The sequence below is a fragment of the Emydura macquarii genome, unplaced genomic scaffold, assembly GCF_026122565.2.
Source record: "Emydura macquarii macquarii isolate MOO-44397 ecotype Brisbane River unplaced genomic scaffold, CSIRO-AGI_Emac_v2 contig_1045, whole genome shotgun sequence".
NCBI classification, from domain to species: Eukaryota; Metazoa; Chordata; order Testudines; family Chelidae; genus Emydura; species Emydura macquarii.
In genome coordinates this window covers 11,534,422-11,551,608 of record NW_027131182.1, presented here as the reverse complement: position 1 = coordinate 11,551,608, position 17,187 = coordinate 11,534,422, and the positions used below count along the sequence as shown (strand labels likewise).

Below are 17,187 nucleotides of genomic sequence, written 5' to 3'. Positions count from 1 at the left end.
TAAGATTGTAGGCCGCACCCCACATGGCGGGCAGGGAGAAGGGTACACTTTACTGGTGCCTGCAGGCCCTGGGGGGGACTGCCCACTCTGCATCCCCCATAACCACGAGGAAAAATTTTTTCATGGCTCACGAGATTGTGTGTATGGGATGAAGGATTGTAGTATATATGTATGGGGGGTCGGGAGGGGACCTGTTACAAGTTTGTACTGGGCCCGAAAAAAATATGCTTTGGCCCTGATTGTAGGTAATACGTCAGTGACCCCTCTACTTTAGGTCAACTGCTGTGATGGGGCAGAAAGGGAGAAACTACATTTCCCATCAGCCGCTGCACATCGGCATGGTCACTGCGGCACCCTTCCCCAGTACCCACCCGCTAGCCAACCGCCAGCTGGCGCGCGATGGCCGGATGAACGGGGACTACATTTCCCAGCAGCCCCTCCTGCCCGTCCGACGACGCACGCGCACCAGAAAGGCCTGTTCGCGCACCGCCTCGTCGTTGTTGAGCCCGTAGGTGGGTGGGGGGAAGGGAGAGAGCGCGGCGGTGAGGAGGGAGGGGGGTGAGAGTTGAGAGTTCAGCGGCCGCCGCCACTGCTGCCAGCCCGGACCCATGATTCCCATATGCCCGGTAGTTTCCTTCACCTATGGTGAGTAACGCCGCTCGGGTGGGGCGGGGGAGGGGCCGCGCGGAAAGGACAGCGCTGCGGGCCGCGCGCGCTTGGGGGCTGCCTGAGGCGCCGTGTCTGATCTCGTTCGCCCTCTCTTTTTCTCTCCCTTCCCCCCCCCATGCCGGGCCTCCCGCCATGGCCCCGACCGCCGCCGCCGACTCGCCGCCGCAGTGCCCAGCCGGCTGGGGGAAGATGCCAAAATGGCCACCGGCAACTACTTTGGATTCACCCATAGCGGGGCTGCTGCCCAGTATAGGTAACCAAGCGAGCGCCCCGCCCTTCGCCTCCTTCTGCCCGGCATCCCTCCCCTGCCCCCGCTTCCGTGCGCCTGCCCGGAGCCCTTCACCCACCCCCGCGGCTCCCATGTGCCTGGGCTGGGAATGGGAAGGGATCCCTCCGCCCCACACTGTGTGCGACAGGGCCTCCCCGATCCTGCTGTGGGGTGAGGGGGGGGTGGAGCTGGGCTCCGTGCGGAGGAGGAGCAGCAGCAGCAAATCCCTAGGCCCTTAAATTAAAATGGCCACTCACAGGCAGCGACGCTAGTAGGGAGACAGGGGATTTCGTTACCTCCCCCCCATGATGAGAGTCTTTGTTACCCTGCAGAATCCTCTCTCCCCTGCCCAGGGGATCGAGTGGATGAAGGAGAGTTTAAAGCACCGGGAACATTGGGGGGGGGGCCTGATGTTCCACTGAAATGTGTTCAGAAAAGAAATCCTCCTTTGCAGAAAGGAGAAAGAGAGGAAAGGCCTTAACATCCATCCACACTGGAGGTATCTACTCAAATGTGTGAGAGTTGAAGTTCGTGCAGTGGAGTTTATAGCGTAACTGTACATAGCGCTTACAAACATGCAAAGATGAGGTGGAGAACGCATGTCAATAAAGTATTAACACGCCCATAGCAATAATTATGGGCTGATCTATTAGCCAATCCTTCTTTATCAAGACTGTATGCTGATATTGGCAAAATGTGTGATTTGATGGGTTGTTAAAATGCTTGTATTACAGTAGCACCTAGAGGCCCTGATCAGGGAACAAAATCAATTTTTATTAGGAGCTGTACAAACCTGGAAAAGATAGGCCCTGCCCTACCCTTAGGAATCTTTGCTTTATCCATCTATGTCTTGTCACTAACAAATAGGTGAGAGAGATTGAGGTAATCTGATGCTAATACAATCGTGTTCATATAGATTAGCTGTATGCATGGGTATTTGCATAACTGAGATGATTTGAGGAAAACTTATTTTTAAAAAGAGCCTTGGGATCATTCCAAATCTATGGTTGGTGTTTACCAAAATTTATCAAAAGGAGAAATTGTGAAGAGTACTCTTAATAACTCAAAAATAGAACTATGGAATTTGCTTCTTTCCTCTCCTGGAAGTACAGAATCGAAACATAAAATATGAAGTATCAGTAATGCAAAGAATCTCCATCCCTCAAATGAGTGAGACTTGATCCGTCTGCCAATTATTCTATTATACGTGCACAGTAGGCATATGTGGTACTTAACAATTAAAGTCATATTTATAAACGTCTTCCTGAGGGCTTGTTTACACTTGCGCTTACGCTGGCAAAATTTATGTAGCTCAGCTCTGAATAACAAACACTATTCTAACACAAAACAAAACTGTTCTTTAAAATGAATCTCAGTAATTTGGGTCTGGCAGATCTACAGTTTTGAACTGTAGACTAACATAAAATATTAATATTCCCTTTGTATTGAAGGGGGGGGCTTGTAGAATTTGACAAAATGAGAACTTGAAAGGGAGAGATTTGAAATTTCCCATTGAACATTCCAATAAAAGTTCTTCATTGCAAGAGGATGGGACTTTTAAAAACTGATTCTGTAATTAATTCTTCATAGGATCATAGATATTAGTGATGGAAGAGTCCTGATTGATCATTGTTTTCCCCTCATAAATGCAAGAAATTGTTTCATAGTTACATTAGTGCAGGAATCTCCTTCCTCTAAATGAAAGTGAGACTTGAGAGATAAAGTAAACCGTATTTAACACACCCTTTGTATACGAGACAGATTAAGACAAAAAACTTGAAATGTTTTGTTGGAAAAACACAGCCAAAATAAAAAATGTATCACAAGAGAGAGAGAGACTCCAAAAAAACCTTCTAAAATGAATCCTTTGTAAGGGAATTAACTTCCCAAGTGAGGAAGAATCAGCAGGTCTATAGTAATTTATTTATAGAACTATACTTGCCACTTTGCAATATTTGAAAAAGACAAGGTGGTGATGGGCAATCCAGTAAAGTACTAACATACCCTTTACACTGAAATAAAAAATAACCCTACAGAGCTGATTACCCTTATTCAAAATGTCTGTTTATCTAAAGTTTATCTCTGAAGCGCACAGAGCATAACAAAACAAAAAAAGCATACGTCAGTGGAGAATAAGACTTCAAAAACCAGGATTATAGAAATTGCAGAGAGAATAAATCTGTTTACTATTTGTTAATAGTCTGTTGTTAAGGTGAAGGGTTTAATATCTGGACAGAGCACATGGCAGGTCTTAAATAAAGGTGGACAAAATCATGAATTTTAGGAGACTAAATCTCAGATTTGAAATGTAAGACTTCAACTGATTGTGCATGTAGCAGTTACAAACTAAATTCAAATCAGGTGGTAAAGCATTAATACCCTTTATTTGGTTGTATAAAATGGGGCCCATCCCATATTAAAGGTGCACTGATGTAGCTAACCTTTTTAGTATGTATCAAAATGCACATCCCACTAACAAATATACAACAGAATAATCTTAAACACAGATGTAAATCAATCGGACCCTTCCAACTCTAAAAAAAAATAAACACTTAAAACTCTGACAGGTTGGGACAGCTTTTAAGATTAGATCTCACAAAGAAATCCCCATAGGCTATGCTTTATGATAAAATGTAGTCTCAATGGCTTCATTGGAAATTGATGAAGATGCAAGGGTCTTAAATTATTTATATTTTTGAATATCTCAAAATATGAAGTAAATCTTAAAATTTCTCACTGAAAACATGCAAAGCAAATAATTTTTCATCTGAAGTGGATCAGACTCTAAGTAGTTCCTTAAAAATAGTTCTGAATGTTTGGGACGTCTCTGTACTGAGGGGTGTCTTTCCCTTTAACTCAGCACAGATTGAACAAAAAATTGAAACCAAGTACCAACCCTGTTGGCACTCCGAATGCACTGACTAAATATACAGTTTTGTAACAGAAAAATGGTAAAGATATAGTACATAAGAACTACTTGTATCAAAGGAAAAATAAACTTGGTAATTCCTCAGTTTATTAAAATTGACAACAAAAAGGAAAATGAAAATGTAAGTGGAATTTTGTGTGCTATAAATGTTGCTGTGAATCTAGTTTGTTGCCTAATCCATCTTCATTTCGTAACTAAATATTAACATTCTTTACATGAAGTAGGAATCAAAACTATTTTAACAATAATGTAAAATTAATAATACATATTTAGTTTTTCAAAATACAAAATTAGAAGGTGAAGTAAAAGAATGTTTGGGGAGTTAGGACCTGAGTTCAGGTAATTCAAGATTACTCTATTGTTGTTCAGTGGTTGATTACATCACTTACACCTAAAATTATGCCTTCATGCATCTGACGAAGTGGGTTGCAATCCATGAAAGCTTATGCCCACAGATATTTGTTAGTCTTTAAGGTGCTACAGGACTCTCGTCGTTTTTACTTAAAACTGTGGAAGCAGTGCACCTTCCTGAATGGATTTGGTCATTAAAAAAGCATGGAAGTCCCTTTATATTGATAAATAAGAGATGAAGTAAGATTTTGAACATGTAATACATAAACTAGCTGCGAGTGTATATTTATAACCTTCAGGCAGACAAGGAAATAAGGGCTAAATGCCCAAATTTTAGACACGCAAATAATGGAGTAGAAGTGTTTTTATTTCCTTCTATCTTACGCTACTGTGTATAATTCCCTATAAATCTTATTAGGCATTTATATATGCATTCATTCAAAACCATTTACACAAGCTATATAGCTGTAACATTACAGTTTACAAGGGAAAAGCATTACATTATGGAAATGACCAGTTAACATAACTACTATAAATATTCCATTACCAATACAATTTTGTACATTCTGTTAGCAGAACTGACATAAAAATTCACTTTTCAGACTTTGAGTTGCAACATAAACTCTTTCAACATTTAAAGAAACCTTAACATAAACTTTGATGGGATATGTTGGGAATTCAGAAGTACATATAGTACCTTGTGAAGTAATCCTTCCATCTTCTGGCCCTGAGGCCCCTGATTCACTGTTTGCCCAGGTTCTTATATTGGCACCTACCACCATGGTATTTGAGTGTCTTGAGTATAAATGACAATAGCATAATCTTTCCTTCCCTGCTGATGAGACAAGATTAGACATTTGTTTTAATAACTATTGACTGTAGAAGTTTGAGAGTGTTGGTGTTTGCGAGAGTGTACTGTTGAGGGAAAGCTTAGGCAAAGAGGTGGGGATTTCACTTGGCACCAGATATGATGATGAAGTTAGTGATCTTCCTTATTTAATCTGGCAATAAGTTCCACAGTCTTGGTCTGGCTTCTGTGAACGTCTCGCATGTCTCCCTGTTAGTTGACAGTTTCACTGAAGAGATCATCGTTATGGAGAGAGGGACAGTTTTCAAACTAGAAGCAGTTCAGTGACCTTGAAGTGGACTGTATTCTCTCAGTGCAAAAAGTAGTGAACCAGTAATCTGATCTTTCTTCAGAGCTTGCTTATTTCTAGATTAAAAACTATGCACATACACTTTTAAGTGTGCTAGATATTTGAGGACTTGGGCACGTACATGTTGGGAGTTTCACAATAGATGGTGCCTGCCTAGCAAAGTTTGGACTTCAGCTGAGCAAGCAACTTCAGTGCAAGAGTTCTTCTCTCTTATCCTGTATTTTTCTAGAGCAAGAACATCTGTGTCTAATAGCAGTGGCAGTAAGGCAGTTTAGTGCATCAAGTTTTCAGTGCATAAATCCATGTGTAGACTATTATAGTATCTTGGCTGATGACGTTCCGGTCAATAATGATAATTACAAATAACTTATTTAAATCTAACTTTGTTCTAAACCATACTGTTTGCAAACATCCATGTGCATGTGAGTTTCTGGGTTTATAATCTTTGAAATGGGGTTATGGGGCTGAAAAGCCATGACTACTTTCAGGTCTGAAAAAAAAGGGTTATTTTTGAGGTTTGGGCACTTAACGTTTTTCTTTAGAATAAATTTTGTTTCCATAGTAACAGCTTACTAGAGTTCAGAGGTGGCAAGGTCAAAATAGGGCTTATTATGGACTCCTGTTTGCAGCTTTAACTTTTGAGTGGGCAGCCACAATCCCCAATGTTGTCCATGTTTAAAACTTTATCTGTTGTTAAAATGCAACAACTTCTAGGGTGAAACGTAGCAACTTAATGGTGCACAGAAAAAAAACCCCATGCCATCCTTTGGGATAAGAAATGTAGAATGCCTCATCAGATTGACCGGAATTTTTCATGTTGATGGATCCTCTTGCTCTGTACAGTAAGCTACAGTTTTCGGCATCTATGCCGAACGGAAGCATCTTCAGAGTTCATGTTTTTATTATATTCATATAACCTCCTTAATTTAAAAAAATTGTAAAATAAAATGTGATGCATCTGCGGCATTCCCCAGGGTACAATCTGGACTGTTGAGCATCTGTCCCCCTTCAATTCTCCAACCTGGGGTGCCTTTTACATTGCTTCACTATGAGAGTAACCACTCCTGATCTGCTTTCACACAACCTCTAGCATGTAAATTACTCCTAGCTGTATTATATGAGTGCTCTAGCTACCTACTCCTGATTTATATTACAGAGCGACACCAGCAAATTCTCAGGCCCAGACTTGTCCCCAGAAATGTGCATCTTGTGTTGCCCAGTACCCTCCTGGGCAATATAAGCTCATAGAAAGTCTATTGTTTTATTAATAGAAAATGATATTCACAAACCTTGTTATCTCAAATGAGTTTCCCAAACACTTAAGTCCAAACACACACTGTTTAAATAAAACAAGGTTATTAACTACAGAAAGATAGATTTTAAATGATTACAAGCAATGAGGCATAAAAGTCAGAATTGGTTACAAAGAAATAAAAGGTAAAACTCAAACTAATACCTAACTTAACAAGTTAAGTGAATTCAAAGCAAAAGTCTCACCAGATGTTTTATCGGTTTTACTGACTGAATCTTCCAGCCAGGCTCTCTCTCCCAGTCCCAAGCAGTCTCCTTTGTTCCTCATGTGTTGTGGCTGCAGTGAGGGGGGAGAGAGAGAGAGATTTTGGGGCTTCTGTTCTCCTTTCTTGTAGTTCTCTTTTTCTTTGAAAATCATCTCAAGCTGAGGTTCAGGAGAGAGCCAGTCTGTGGAGACCGGAACTTCCAGCTGTTTGTTGCCAAGATGTAAATTTCCTGCTCACGCCCATTTTCCTGCCAAAGAATGGCGGCTTAACCAGGTGATAGTCCATTGGATTTCGTTGACCTTTGGCTGAGGCATCAATTTGTCTTTTATCTCTGAGGAACTGGTTTGTGGCTATTTCCCCAGATTTAGAATATGTTTTAGTAACATCATATAGTAGAATCTTATAATTTTACATTAACAGTGTTGCCACACGTTTTACCAGGACAAAAATGTTCAGTAAATGATGAGTTTTCAAGTATACTTTGTCAAGTATCATTTGCTAAAAAATCCATTATAGTTTTAAAAAAAGGATGAACATAATGATATAGACTGTCAGCATCTACTAGGTAGAGTACCACAGCCATTGTTTTTCCTTTTTTCTGAACAGTCATTGTATGGTATCAAGTATCATGACTGGCAAAAGATTCTCTCATAAAAGCAATGACTGGATAGGAATAATGTGGGATAAGAGGGAAGAAAGACCTGGGTATCTTTAAGCAGAGATCATCATTGAGCTGTCCACTATGTGGCGCTGCAGTCAAAAAGCAAATAAACTATTAGGATGCATAAAGAATGGGACAGAGATTAATACAGAAAATGTCATACCAAAATTAATGTTTTGCCTTCATCTGGCACATAAAATGATCACTAATGTACATTATCTTAAAAAGAATTACAGAATTAAATGTGATTCAGAAAAAGGCAACAAGAATAATTAGGAACATGGAAAAATCTTATAAAGATGGGGATGCGTATGTTTAAAAGATGTTGGACACACACAATTTTCAGAATTTTAAAATATTGTTTGCAGATTTTTTAATTTTTTTGGTGCAGAATTCCCCCAAGAGTAACAAGAGGTCATTCAGTGAAATTGAAAGGTGGCAAAACTGATAAAAGGAAACACTTTTCATTCAGTGCGTAATGAGACTGTGGAACTCATTGCTACAGAATGTCATTGAGACCAAGAATATAGCAAGATGCAAAGGAAGATTGGACATTTATATGGACAATAAGAACATCCAGAGTTTTTATAATAAATGATAACGTTTTGGAAGAGAGAAACACCTCATGCATTGGGGTTTAAATCAGTCTCTAACTGTTGGGTATTAGGATGAGAACTTCATGGGGGAACAGACTATCCCACACTTACGTAGGTAGTTGGACATTCCTCAGAGGCATCTGGTGCTAGCCAGTGTGGCAGACAGAGTAATGAACTAGTTGGATGGTGGGTTTGATCCAGTATGACACTTCCTATATTCCTTCAGGCCTACCCTTGGAAATCCAGCTGAATGTGGTTATCCATAGAATAGAATGAAAGAGTTGGTCTCATTTTTTCCAAAATATATTACCTTTTCAAATATTGGGGGTGTTCTTATAGCATAGAAAACAATCACTTCTGCTATAATCCTAAAAAGATGCATCATCAACATTATTAATCAGCAGCTATCAAAAGTTAACTCGTATATAGTTAAGGTTAAGATTTTGTCTCAGGAATTTTTCATCAAAGACATGGACAGGTCCCATGCAATAAACAAAAATTCATGGAAGCCTGCAACCTGTCGAAGGAGTGGGTGGCTTCTAGCTGCTCCAGCAACTGCCGCTCTAGCTGCGAGGTGGTGGGGGAGGGGCTGAGAATTGCTCCAGCCCTGCCGAGGTGGAGCTGAAGAAGTTATATGGAGGTCCGTTAAAGTCACGGAATCTGTGACTTGCATGACCTCCATGACAAAATTATATCTTTATATATAGCATACTTAGTGATAGGAACTTCCTCCTCTGGTAAGAGAGCTATATGAGACTCATTTTGTAAGTCATGTTGTTTGGGTGCAGTCAAAATTGGCTTAGTCCCAACCTTAATTATAAAGCCAAATAGTAGTATTTCCATAAGACTAAAATTGCAAAAATAATCAATCTTTTGATTGCCTTTAGTTTGTTATGAGCTCAGTGCTCACAACTATAAAGACAAATGGAATAACAGCAACATTTAAGTTTGTTTTGCATCCTCTCACAAAAATAGTATATAGACCATATTCTTCCTGAAAAGTTAGCTTCTTTTGCAGAAATTGCTGCAGATTCAAATGTTTACTAATGTGTATCCTACCCAGTTAGTTCATAGATGCCTTTAATATAGCCATTAAAGACTTTTCTGTCTGCTTCCCAAAAAATTGTTTCCTCATCAATCAGATCAGAAACTTCACAAGACTTGAAATGTTGCAACTGCTTAACACTGTCATTAGCAATCATTATTAATAAATCACCGTACTTTCTAATCTAAAAAAAACCTGCTTTTGTGCTGCAAGAAGTCCACATTACGCTTTCAGATAAGGCCAATATCAGGGAAGAAAAAGGGGGAAGGTTATAGTATGGCCTTTATCTGATGAGCCACAGACACCTCTTCCTATGGTCATTAAATATAGAAATCTAGATCTAACTCCATCTTGCTCTAGTCCCATTTGACTTCCTTATCTGTTGATTATTCGTTGTCAATCAGAATCCTCAATTTAGGGTTCTGTGGTTTGGCAGGGTCAGAGCCGGCGGTACTGGAGTTAGAAAATTCCATTGTCCACAGCAGAGACACTCACACTTCGGAAATGTCTCTTGACTTTGTAATATTTTTATTAACACAGTTAGCAAAATCACAAAGGCTCCAACCTAACAAAGTAGTTAGAGATCATAGAAATATAGGACTAGAAGGGACCTCATCTAATCCAGTCCCCTTTGTTGAGGCAGGAGTAAGTATTATCTAGTCCATCCCTGACAGGATTTTTTTTAACCTGTTCTTAAAAATCTCCAATGACGGAGATTCTACTGCCTCTGTAGGCATTTGTTCCAAAGCTTAACTACCCTTGCAGTTAAGATGCTTTTCCTAATGTCTAACCTAAATCTCCCTTGCTGCAGTTTAAGCCCATTATTTCTTGTCCTGTTCTCAGTGGATAAGGAGAATAATTTATCACCCTCCTCTTTATAACAACCTTCTATATACTTGAAGATTATCATGTCACCACTCAGTCTGCTCTTCTCCAGACTAAACAAACCCAGTTTTTTCAATTTTTCCTCATGGGTTGTGTTTTGTAGACCTCTGATCATTTTGTTTGCTTTTCTTTGGACTTCCTTCAATTTGTCCACATCTTTCCGAAACTATGGTGCCCAGAACTGGACACAGTACTCCAGTTGAGGCTTTATCAGTGCTGAGTAGAGTAGAAGAATTACTTTTCTTGTCTTGCTTACAATATTCCTCCTAATACGTCCCAGAATGATGTTTACTTTTTTTGCAATAGTTTTACATTGTTGATTCATATTAAGTTTGCAGTCCACTGTACCCCTGTGACAGGGTTCCTTGGGGTGCAGGCTGGAAACTGTGGAATCACTGTGCCCCCTTAACTTGTTAGCCTGGCCTGTCTCACACATAAGCCTTGTTAGTAACCAGCAGCAGACGCCTCCTGGCATTGTTATTACCTAGCACAACAGCAAGTGGAGCTCCACATCCAGCTAGGTTACATGAATGCTTTCCAGCCACTCATGAACTAACAATAGAGAGGCACCAGCCAACCCCCCCAGCTTTTCAGCACTATGCCCCAGAATTATACAATCTTGCTCTGTTCAGAAGCCTGGCCAGAGTAAGTTCATTAACCAGTCCGCCCCCCCTCCATGTGGAGAGGATATGCACAAGCCCCTATTAACTGAGTTGGGATTTTCCAAACACTTTAACCAAGACACACTGTTTTTAAAGCAAAATATAAACCAGGATTTATTAACTACAGAAAGATATATTTTAAGTGGTTATAAGTGGTAATCATAAAAGATCAGAGTTGGTTACTTTAAGAAATGAAAGTAAAATTCACAGTCTAAGCTCTTATAAACTAAACAGGATTTAAATCAAGCACTGTCTCACCCTGAGAGATGGTACAAGTGTGCAAGATTTGGTAGAGGCTGTTAGTGTTATTCCTCAAAGATTCCATCAGACCATCTGCATTGTGCATGCTCCACCTCCACCCAGATCCTTTGTGCTGACTGGACTGAGCATGCTCCTTCTACTGGCTAAGTATGACTTTTTCTATTAATGTTCATCCTGGGAGGTCATTGTAGCACCAGGCCCCAGAACTGACAGTAAGGAGACTGTGTCTCTCCTGTGCTTGCAATGTTCCTGGTATGATTGTGCAGGCAGTGTGGAGGAGATTGAGAAAGCAGGGGATAGAGGAAGATAAGCACAGGGTGTAGGCTTGGGAGTTAGCAGTCTGCTGGGTTGGACACAGGCAAGCTAAGGGGTGCAAGCTGGGAGGGGGGGTAATGGGAGTAGAGCAGTGTTTCTCAACCTTTTTGATACCAGGGATCAGCTTCCTATACTGTGTCAGGAGATCTCAGGCTTCCTATACTGTGTCAGGGAGATCTCAGGAAGCGGTGCTGGTCCCCGGACCAGTCGTTGAGAAACACTGGAGTAGAGGGAGATAGAGACAAGCTGTGTGGGGAGAAGAGGAGAGGCTGGATATGGCCACACTAGGTAGGGGGCAGGTTGAAGAATATGGGTCAGAAAGGTCTGTAATGAGTGGAATGTGCTACCCTCCAAAACCTGAAATAGAACCCAGAATTACAGTGGCTGGAGTGTAATCGCCTGCTTACTACACGTACCAGATACTTTGTTAACTCAAGTAGTAGAGGTCTGTGCTGTGGACCTAAAGATTCCAACCCAGCTGATTACCTTTATGGGGCCAATATAGTTCCACATGGAGTTATGATTTTTAGGACATGTCTACACTACAAAGTTAAGTTGACTTAAGTTAGGTTGACCTACAGCCACCACATGGCGCTTTGTGTCCACATTATGCTCCTTCTGTTGGCGGTGCAGGTCCTCACCAGGAGCACTTGCACCAACTTAAGGTGGGGCTGTGTGGGGCACTGGCAGCCCATCTGCCCCAAGGCTCGGGGCAGACACTCTGTCGACTTAAGCAGCTATGCCATTCACAGAGGTGGAGTTATTAGGTTGGCTTAGCGGGCAAGTTAAATTAGCAGAAGGAATGTTGTAATGTAGATGCTTACATAGTTAATTCAACATAAGATGCCTTATGTCAACCTGACTCTAGTGTAGGCCAGGCCTTAGTTAGTATTTTTTTTAAATGGGAAATCACAAACAAATAAGACCGTTAAAAGAATCCACTCAAAATAAGGCCTCGTCTACACTACAGAGTTCAGTTGATCTATTTTAGGTTGACTTACAGCCACTGCATTAATAATTACTGTGGTGGCTGTGATGTTCATATTGCTCTCCTTGGGTCAGTGGTATGCGTCCCCACCAGTAAGCACTTCCATCGACCTAAGAGAGGCAGTGTTGGGAGAGCTGAGAGCCCGGACTCTCAGCTTCGCTGGCAGCTCCCTGCTGGGAGCCCCACTACCCCCACAGGCTCCTGGCAGGTCTCTTCCCTCCCCTTCGCCCCGCCAAGAGCCAGGGGAGACTTCCCGGGGCCTCGCCCCTCCCCTTCGCCCCGCCAAGAGCCGGGGGAGATTTCCTGGGGCCTCGCCCCTCCCCTTCGCCCCGCCAAGAGCCGGGGGAGATTTCCTGGGGCCTCGCCCCTCCCCTTCGCCCCGCCAAGAGCCGGGGGAGATTTCCCGGGGCCTCGCCCCTCCCTGTTGACCCACCGGGGGAGGCCACCCAGGGCTTCTCCCCTCCACTGGGAGCTGAGGGAGGCCGCCCCCACTGCTCAGCTCTGCAGGGGAGCTGGAGGCAGCTGGCTCTAGCTGCCTGACTTTCTTGTCAAGTCCAGGGCTGGCAGAGCTGTGAAATTAACAAGAGTGACAACCAACAGCCAGTGTAAGGAACGCAGTGCCTACACTGACACTGTGTCACTCACTACACCGACATAAGCCCTACATATCTCGTTGAGGTGCTTTTATTACGTCCGCACAGCAGGAGAGTTACATCAATGGAAGGAGCATTTCAGTGTGTACATCTTCACTGTTTTGTCGACAAAAGCTGACTTCTGTTGACAAAGCCCTGTAGTGTAGGCTAGCCCTAAGGAATTTTTTCATCCTTGTTTGAATTTGTCTCCTTTTTTATCTCCTGAGTGTGTTGTTCCTAAAGAAGTCTCTCTTTTGAGAGTCCTTAATATCCTGCTCTTAAGAAATTTTGTCTAAAACATATACATAGCTTTCTGGAGGAACATTATAATCTACCAAATGCAAATATTGGTTGTAGAGCCACTGGAGGCAAGTTTCCAGCTGCTCATGTACACAAGGAAGGAAATGTCCCCAGACATGGTCACTTCCTGTGTAACCACTGGGGATAACAATTAGGAGCAAGACACATGGAGAGGACCTAAGATACCCTCAAAGTGATAGTGAGTTCCTTCTAAAATTAAATGAGCCAAAATTTAAATTGTGAAACTCTGTTTATTTAGTAATTCTTGGAAAGACAGACTGCCATAGATAGGGACTCTAAGGTATAAGAAAACTAAGAGGACAGAAGGAAGATAATCCAGAAGTAATCAAATGATTTACAGGGTGGAACTTAAAAATTAAAAGAGAGGGATGAGTGGGTTGAAAGGAAGTTGGACCCAAAATTGCAGTATAACTAAAGATCTCCTTTAATAATTGCTTCTGTAGATTCCCTGCTTGGATGAAAATCAAATCCATTTGAGGTCCTGCACAACTACCCATTTCCTTTATCAGTGACTTTTTTACTTTCTCAGAACTTTAAGATGTCCGTCTGTATTTCACCCGTAGAAAAGTGTGCATAATCATAGCAATAAGCCTATTGGTGGTATTTTGGGGTAGTTGATCACAATATACCCAAAGTGTGCAGCATGCCCTGTTAAAGCACACCTTAAGAACATAACACAAGAACAGCCATACTGGGTCAGACCAGTGGTCCATCTAGTCCAGTATCCTGTCTTCTGACAGTGGTCAATGCCAGGTGCTTCGGGGGGAAAGAACAGAACAGTCAATCATCAAGTGATCCATCCCCTGATACCCATTCCTGGCTTCTGGCAAACAGAGGCTAGGGACACTTCAGAGCGTGGTTTTGCATCCCTACCCATCCTAGCTAATAGCCATTGAGAGACCTATCCTCCATGAACTTATCTTTTTTTTAACCCTGTTCTAGTCCTGCCCTTCATAACATACTCTGGCAAAGAGTGTGAAGAAATACTTCCTTTTGTTCGTTTTAAAATCTGCTGCTTGTTAATTTCATTTGGTGACTGAGTAGTTCATTTGGTGACTCCTTAGTTATGAAAAGGAGTAAATAACACCTTATCTTCTTTCTCCACACCAGTCATGATTTCATAGACCTCTGTCATCTCTCCCTTAGTTGTCTCATTTCTGATTGAAGTATCCCAGTCTTCTTATTCTCTCCTCATATGGAAGCTGTTCCATACCCTAATCATTTTTGTTGCTCTTTTCTGTACCTTTTTCAATTCCAATATATCTTTTTTGAGATGGGGTAACCAGGTCTGCACGCAGTATTCAAAAGTGGGTGCACCGTGGATTTATATAGAGCAGTGTTTTACTCAATTGGTGTTCCGCGGAACCCGGGAACACTGTTAGGGTTCCGCGAGAAAGTGACATTGTGTCGCCGAGAGCAGCTGTTCTCTGCACCGCCGAAAAAGGGAAGATGTCCCGGATTTTTCGGCGGAGGGTATCGAGTATGAGTGTAATTTCCCCGCGGAGCCTAAAGGGTTCCGCGGGAAAATTTAATTGAGAAACGCTGATATAGAGGCATTATGGTATTTTCTGTTTTATTATCTATACCTTTCCTAATGGTTCCTAACATTCTGTTAGCTTTTTTGACTGATGTGCACATTGAGCAGATGGCTTCAGAGAACTATCCACAATGACTCGAAGATCTCTTTCTTGAGTGGTAACTGCTAAGGTAGATCCCATCATTTTGTATGTCTAGTTGGGATTATGTTTTCCAATATGGATTATTTTGCATTTATCAACACTAAATTTCATCTGCCATTTTGTTGCCTAGTCACTCACTTTTGTGAGATCCCTTTGTAACGCTTCACAGTCTACTTTGAGCAGTTTATCATCTGCAAATTTTGCCACCTCACTGTTTATTCATTTTTCCAGATCATTTATGAATATGTTGAACAGTGCTGGTCCCAGTACAGACTCCTGGGGGACATCACTATTTACTTCTCTCCATTATGAAAACTGACCATTTATTCCTACCCTTTCTGTCCTATCTTTTAAACAGTTATTGTCCCATGAGAGGACCTTCCCTCTTATCCCAGGACAACTTACTTTGCTTAAGAGCCTTTGATGAGGAACCTTGTCAAAGGCTTTCTGAAAATCTAAGTACATTATATCCACTGGATCACCCTTGTCCACATGCATGTTGACCCCCTCAAAGAATTCTAGTAGATTGGTGAGGCATGATTTCCCTTTATAAAAAGTATGTTGGCTCGTCCCCAACAAATCATGTTCATCTATGTGTCTGATAATTCTGTTCTTTACTATAGTTTCAACCAATTCGGCTGGTACTGAAGTTAGGCTTACCGGCCTGTAATTGCCGGGATTGTCTCTGGAGCCTTTTTTAAAAAATGGTGTCACATTAGCTATCCTCCAGTCATCTGGTACAGAAGCTGATTTAAATGATAGGTTACATGCCCCACAGTTAGTAGTTCTGCAATTTCATATTTGAGTTCCTTGAGAATTCTTAGGTGAATACTGTCTGGTCCTGGTGACTTATTACTGTTGAATGTATCAATTTGTTCCAAATCCTCCTCTAATGACACCTCAATCTGGGACCGTTCCTCAGATTTGTCACCTAAAAAAATGACTCTGGTTTGGGAATCTCCCTCACAGCTGTGAAGATGGATGCAAAGAATTTTAGTTTCTTTGCAATAACCTTATCTTCCTTGAGTGTTCCTTCAGCATCTTGATCATCCAGTGGCCTCCACCGGTTGTTTAACAGGCTTCCTTCTTCTGGTGTACTTACAGATTTTTTTGCTGTTACTTTTTGAGTCTTTGGCTAGCTGTTCTTCAAACTATTTTGGCCTTCCTAATTATATTTTTATACTTCATTTCCCAGAGTTTATGCTCCTTTCTATTTAACTTCCACTTTTTAAAGGCTGCCTTTTTGCCTCTAACTGCTTCTTTTACTTTGTTGTTTACCCACAGTGGCACTTTTTTGATCCTCTTACTATATTTTTAATATGGGGTATATATTTAAATTGAACCTCTATTATGGTGTCTTTAAAAAGTTTCCATACAGCTTGCAGGGATTTCACTTTTAGCACTATACCTTTTAATTTCTGTTTAACTAACTTCCTCATTTTTGTATCGTTCCCCTTTCTGAAATTAAATGCTACCGTGGTGGGCTGCTTTGTTGTCTCCCCCACCCCAGGGGTGTTTATAGCCATAGTAACAAAAAAATAACCAGTAATTTAGCAGGGAGGGCTTCTGAAAGATAGTAAAGTGTGATACTCATTAGATAGGCCAGTTGTTATAGAATAAAAGAAACTGAAAAAAGAGCCATAGAAGGATTTTTGTGAGTACTGAGCCAGATTTGAAGATTCCAGAGAAGTGTGATGAATTCTTCAGAATACTAGGACTATGATGATTGCTAATAAGCATCTAAAAATTGCCTAAGAAGCTGCCACTTAATCAAGAATACTTTCCCATAATCTTGCAAACTCGATCACTAGCTCTGCATGCTGTTGCAGAAGCAAGGGGAACAGGTTTGCTAAAATATGCATGGTAATAGAACCTTATTAGCCTTAGAAATCACATGACTGGGGCTGTTAATTCTGTACCATGACAAGACTATAATTTTTGCCAAACACTAAATATTTTTCAAATTATGATCCACCTTGCTAAACTCTCACTAACGACTGGGAGTTTGTTTCCTAGTTACAAACAAGATTTTAAAAAAATCAAGCATACCATTTGAAAAAAAACCTTTTTGATAGATATGATTGTAATTTGTATTGATATTTCACAGTATGTGAGCACAAAGGTATTGTGGTATAACTTTTATAAACAATAATAAAGCCTTACTACAAGAGTTGCTTGTGCTCAACCTTTTTGTGTCTCTCATGATTTAGCTTATTTTTAGTAGCTGCTTGTGATCTGATGAACAACTTCT

At 41.2% G+C, this 17,187-nt stretch overlaps 1 protein-coding gene and 1 non-coding gene across 3 annotated transcripts in view; both read left to right on the top strand.

Moving 5' to 3' along the window:
- Window positions 1-432: 432 nt before the first annotated feature.
- ZFR (zinc finger RNA binding protein) overlaps window positions 433-17,187 on the top strand; it is a 55,628-nt gene continuing 38,873 nt past the window's right edge. For both annotated transcript variants that reach the window (XM_067545481.1, XM_067545480.1), the window contains exons 1-2: window positions 433-645; window positions 838-922. In XM_067545481.1, coding sequence (XP_067401582.1) covers window positions 609-645; window positions 838-922 — 122 coding nt within the window. In that variant the 5' untranslated portion in view covers window positions 433-608. The remainder of the gene's footprint in view (window positions 646-837; window positions 923-17,187) is intronic.
- On the top strand, window positions 16,729-16,865 carry LOC137151336 (small nucleolar RNA SNORA66). Its single transcript, XR_010919262.1, has one exon. It is a non-coding gene; the product is annotated as a small nucleolar RNA SNORA66 (small nucleolar RNA).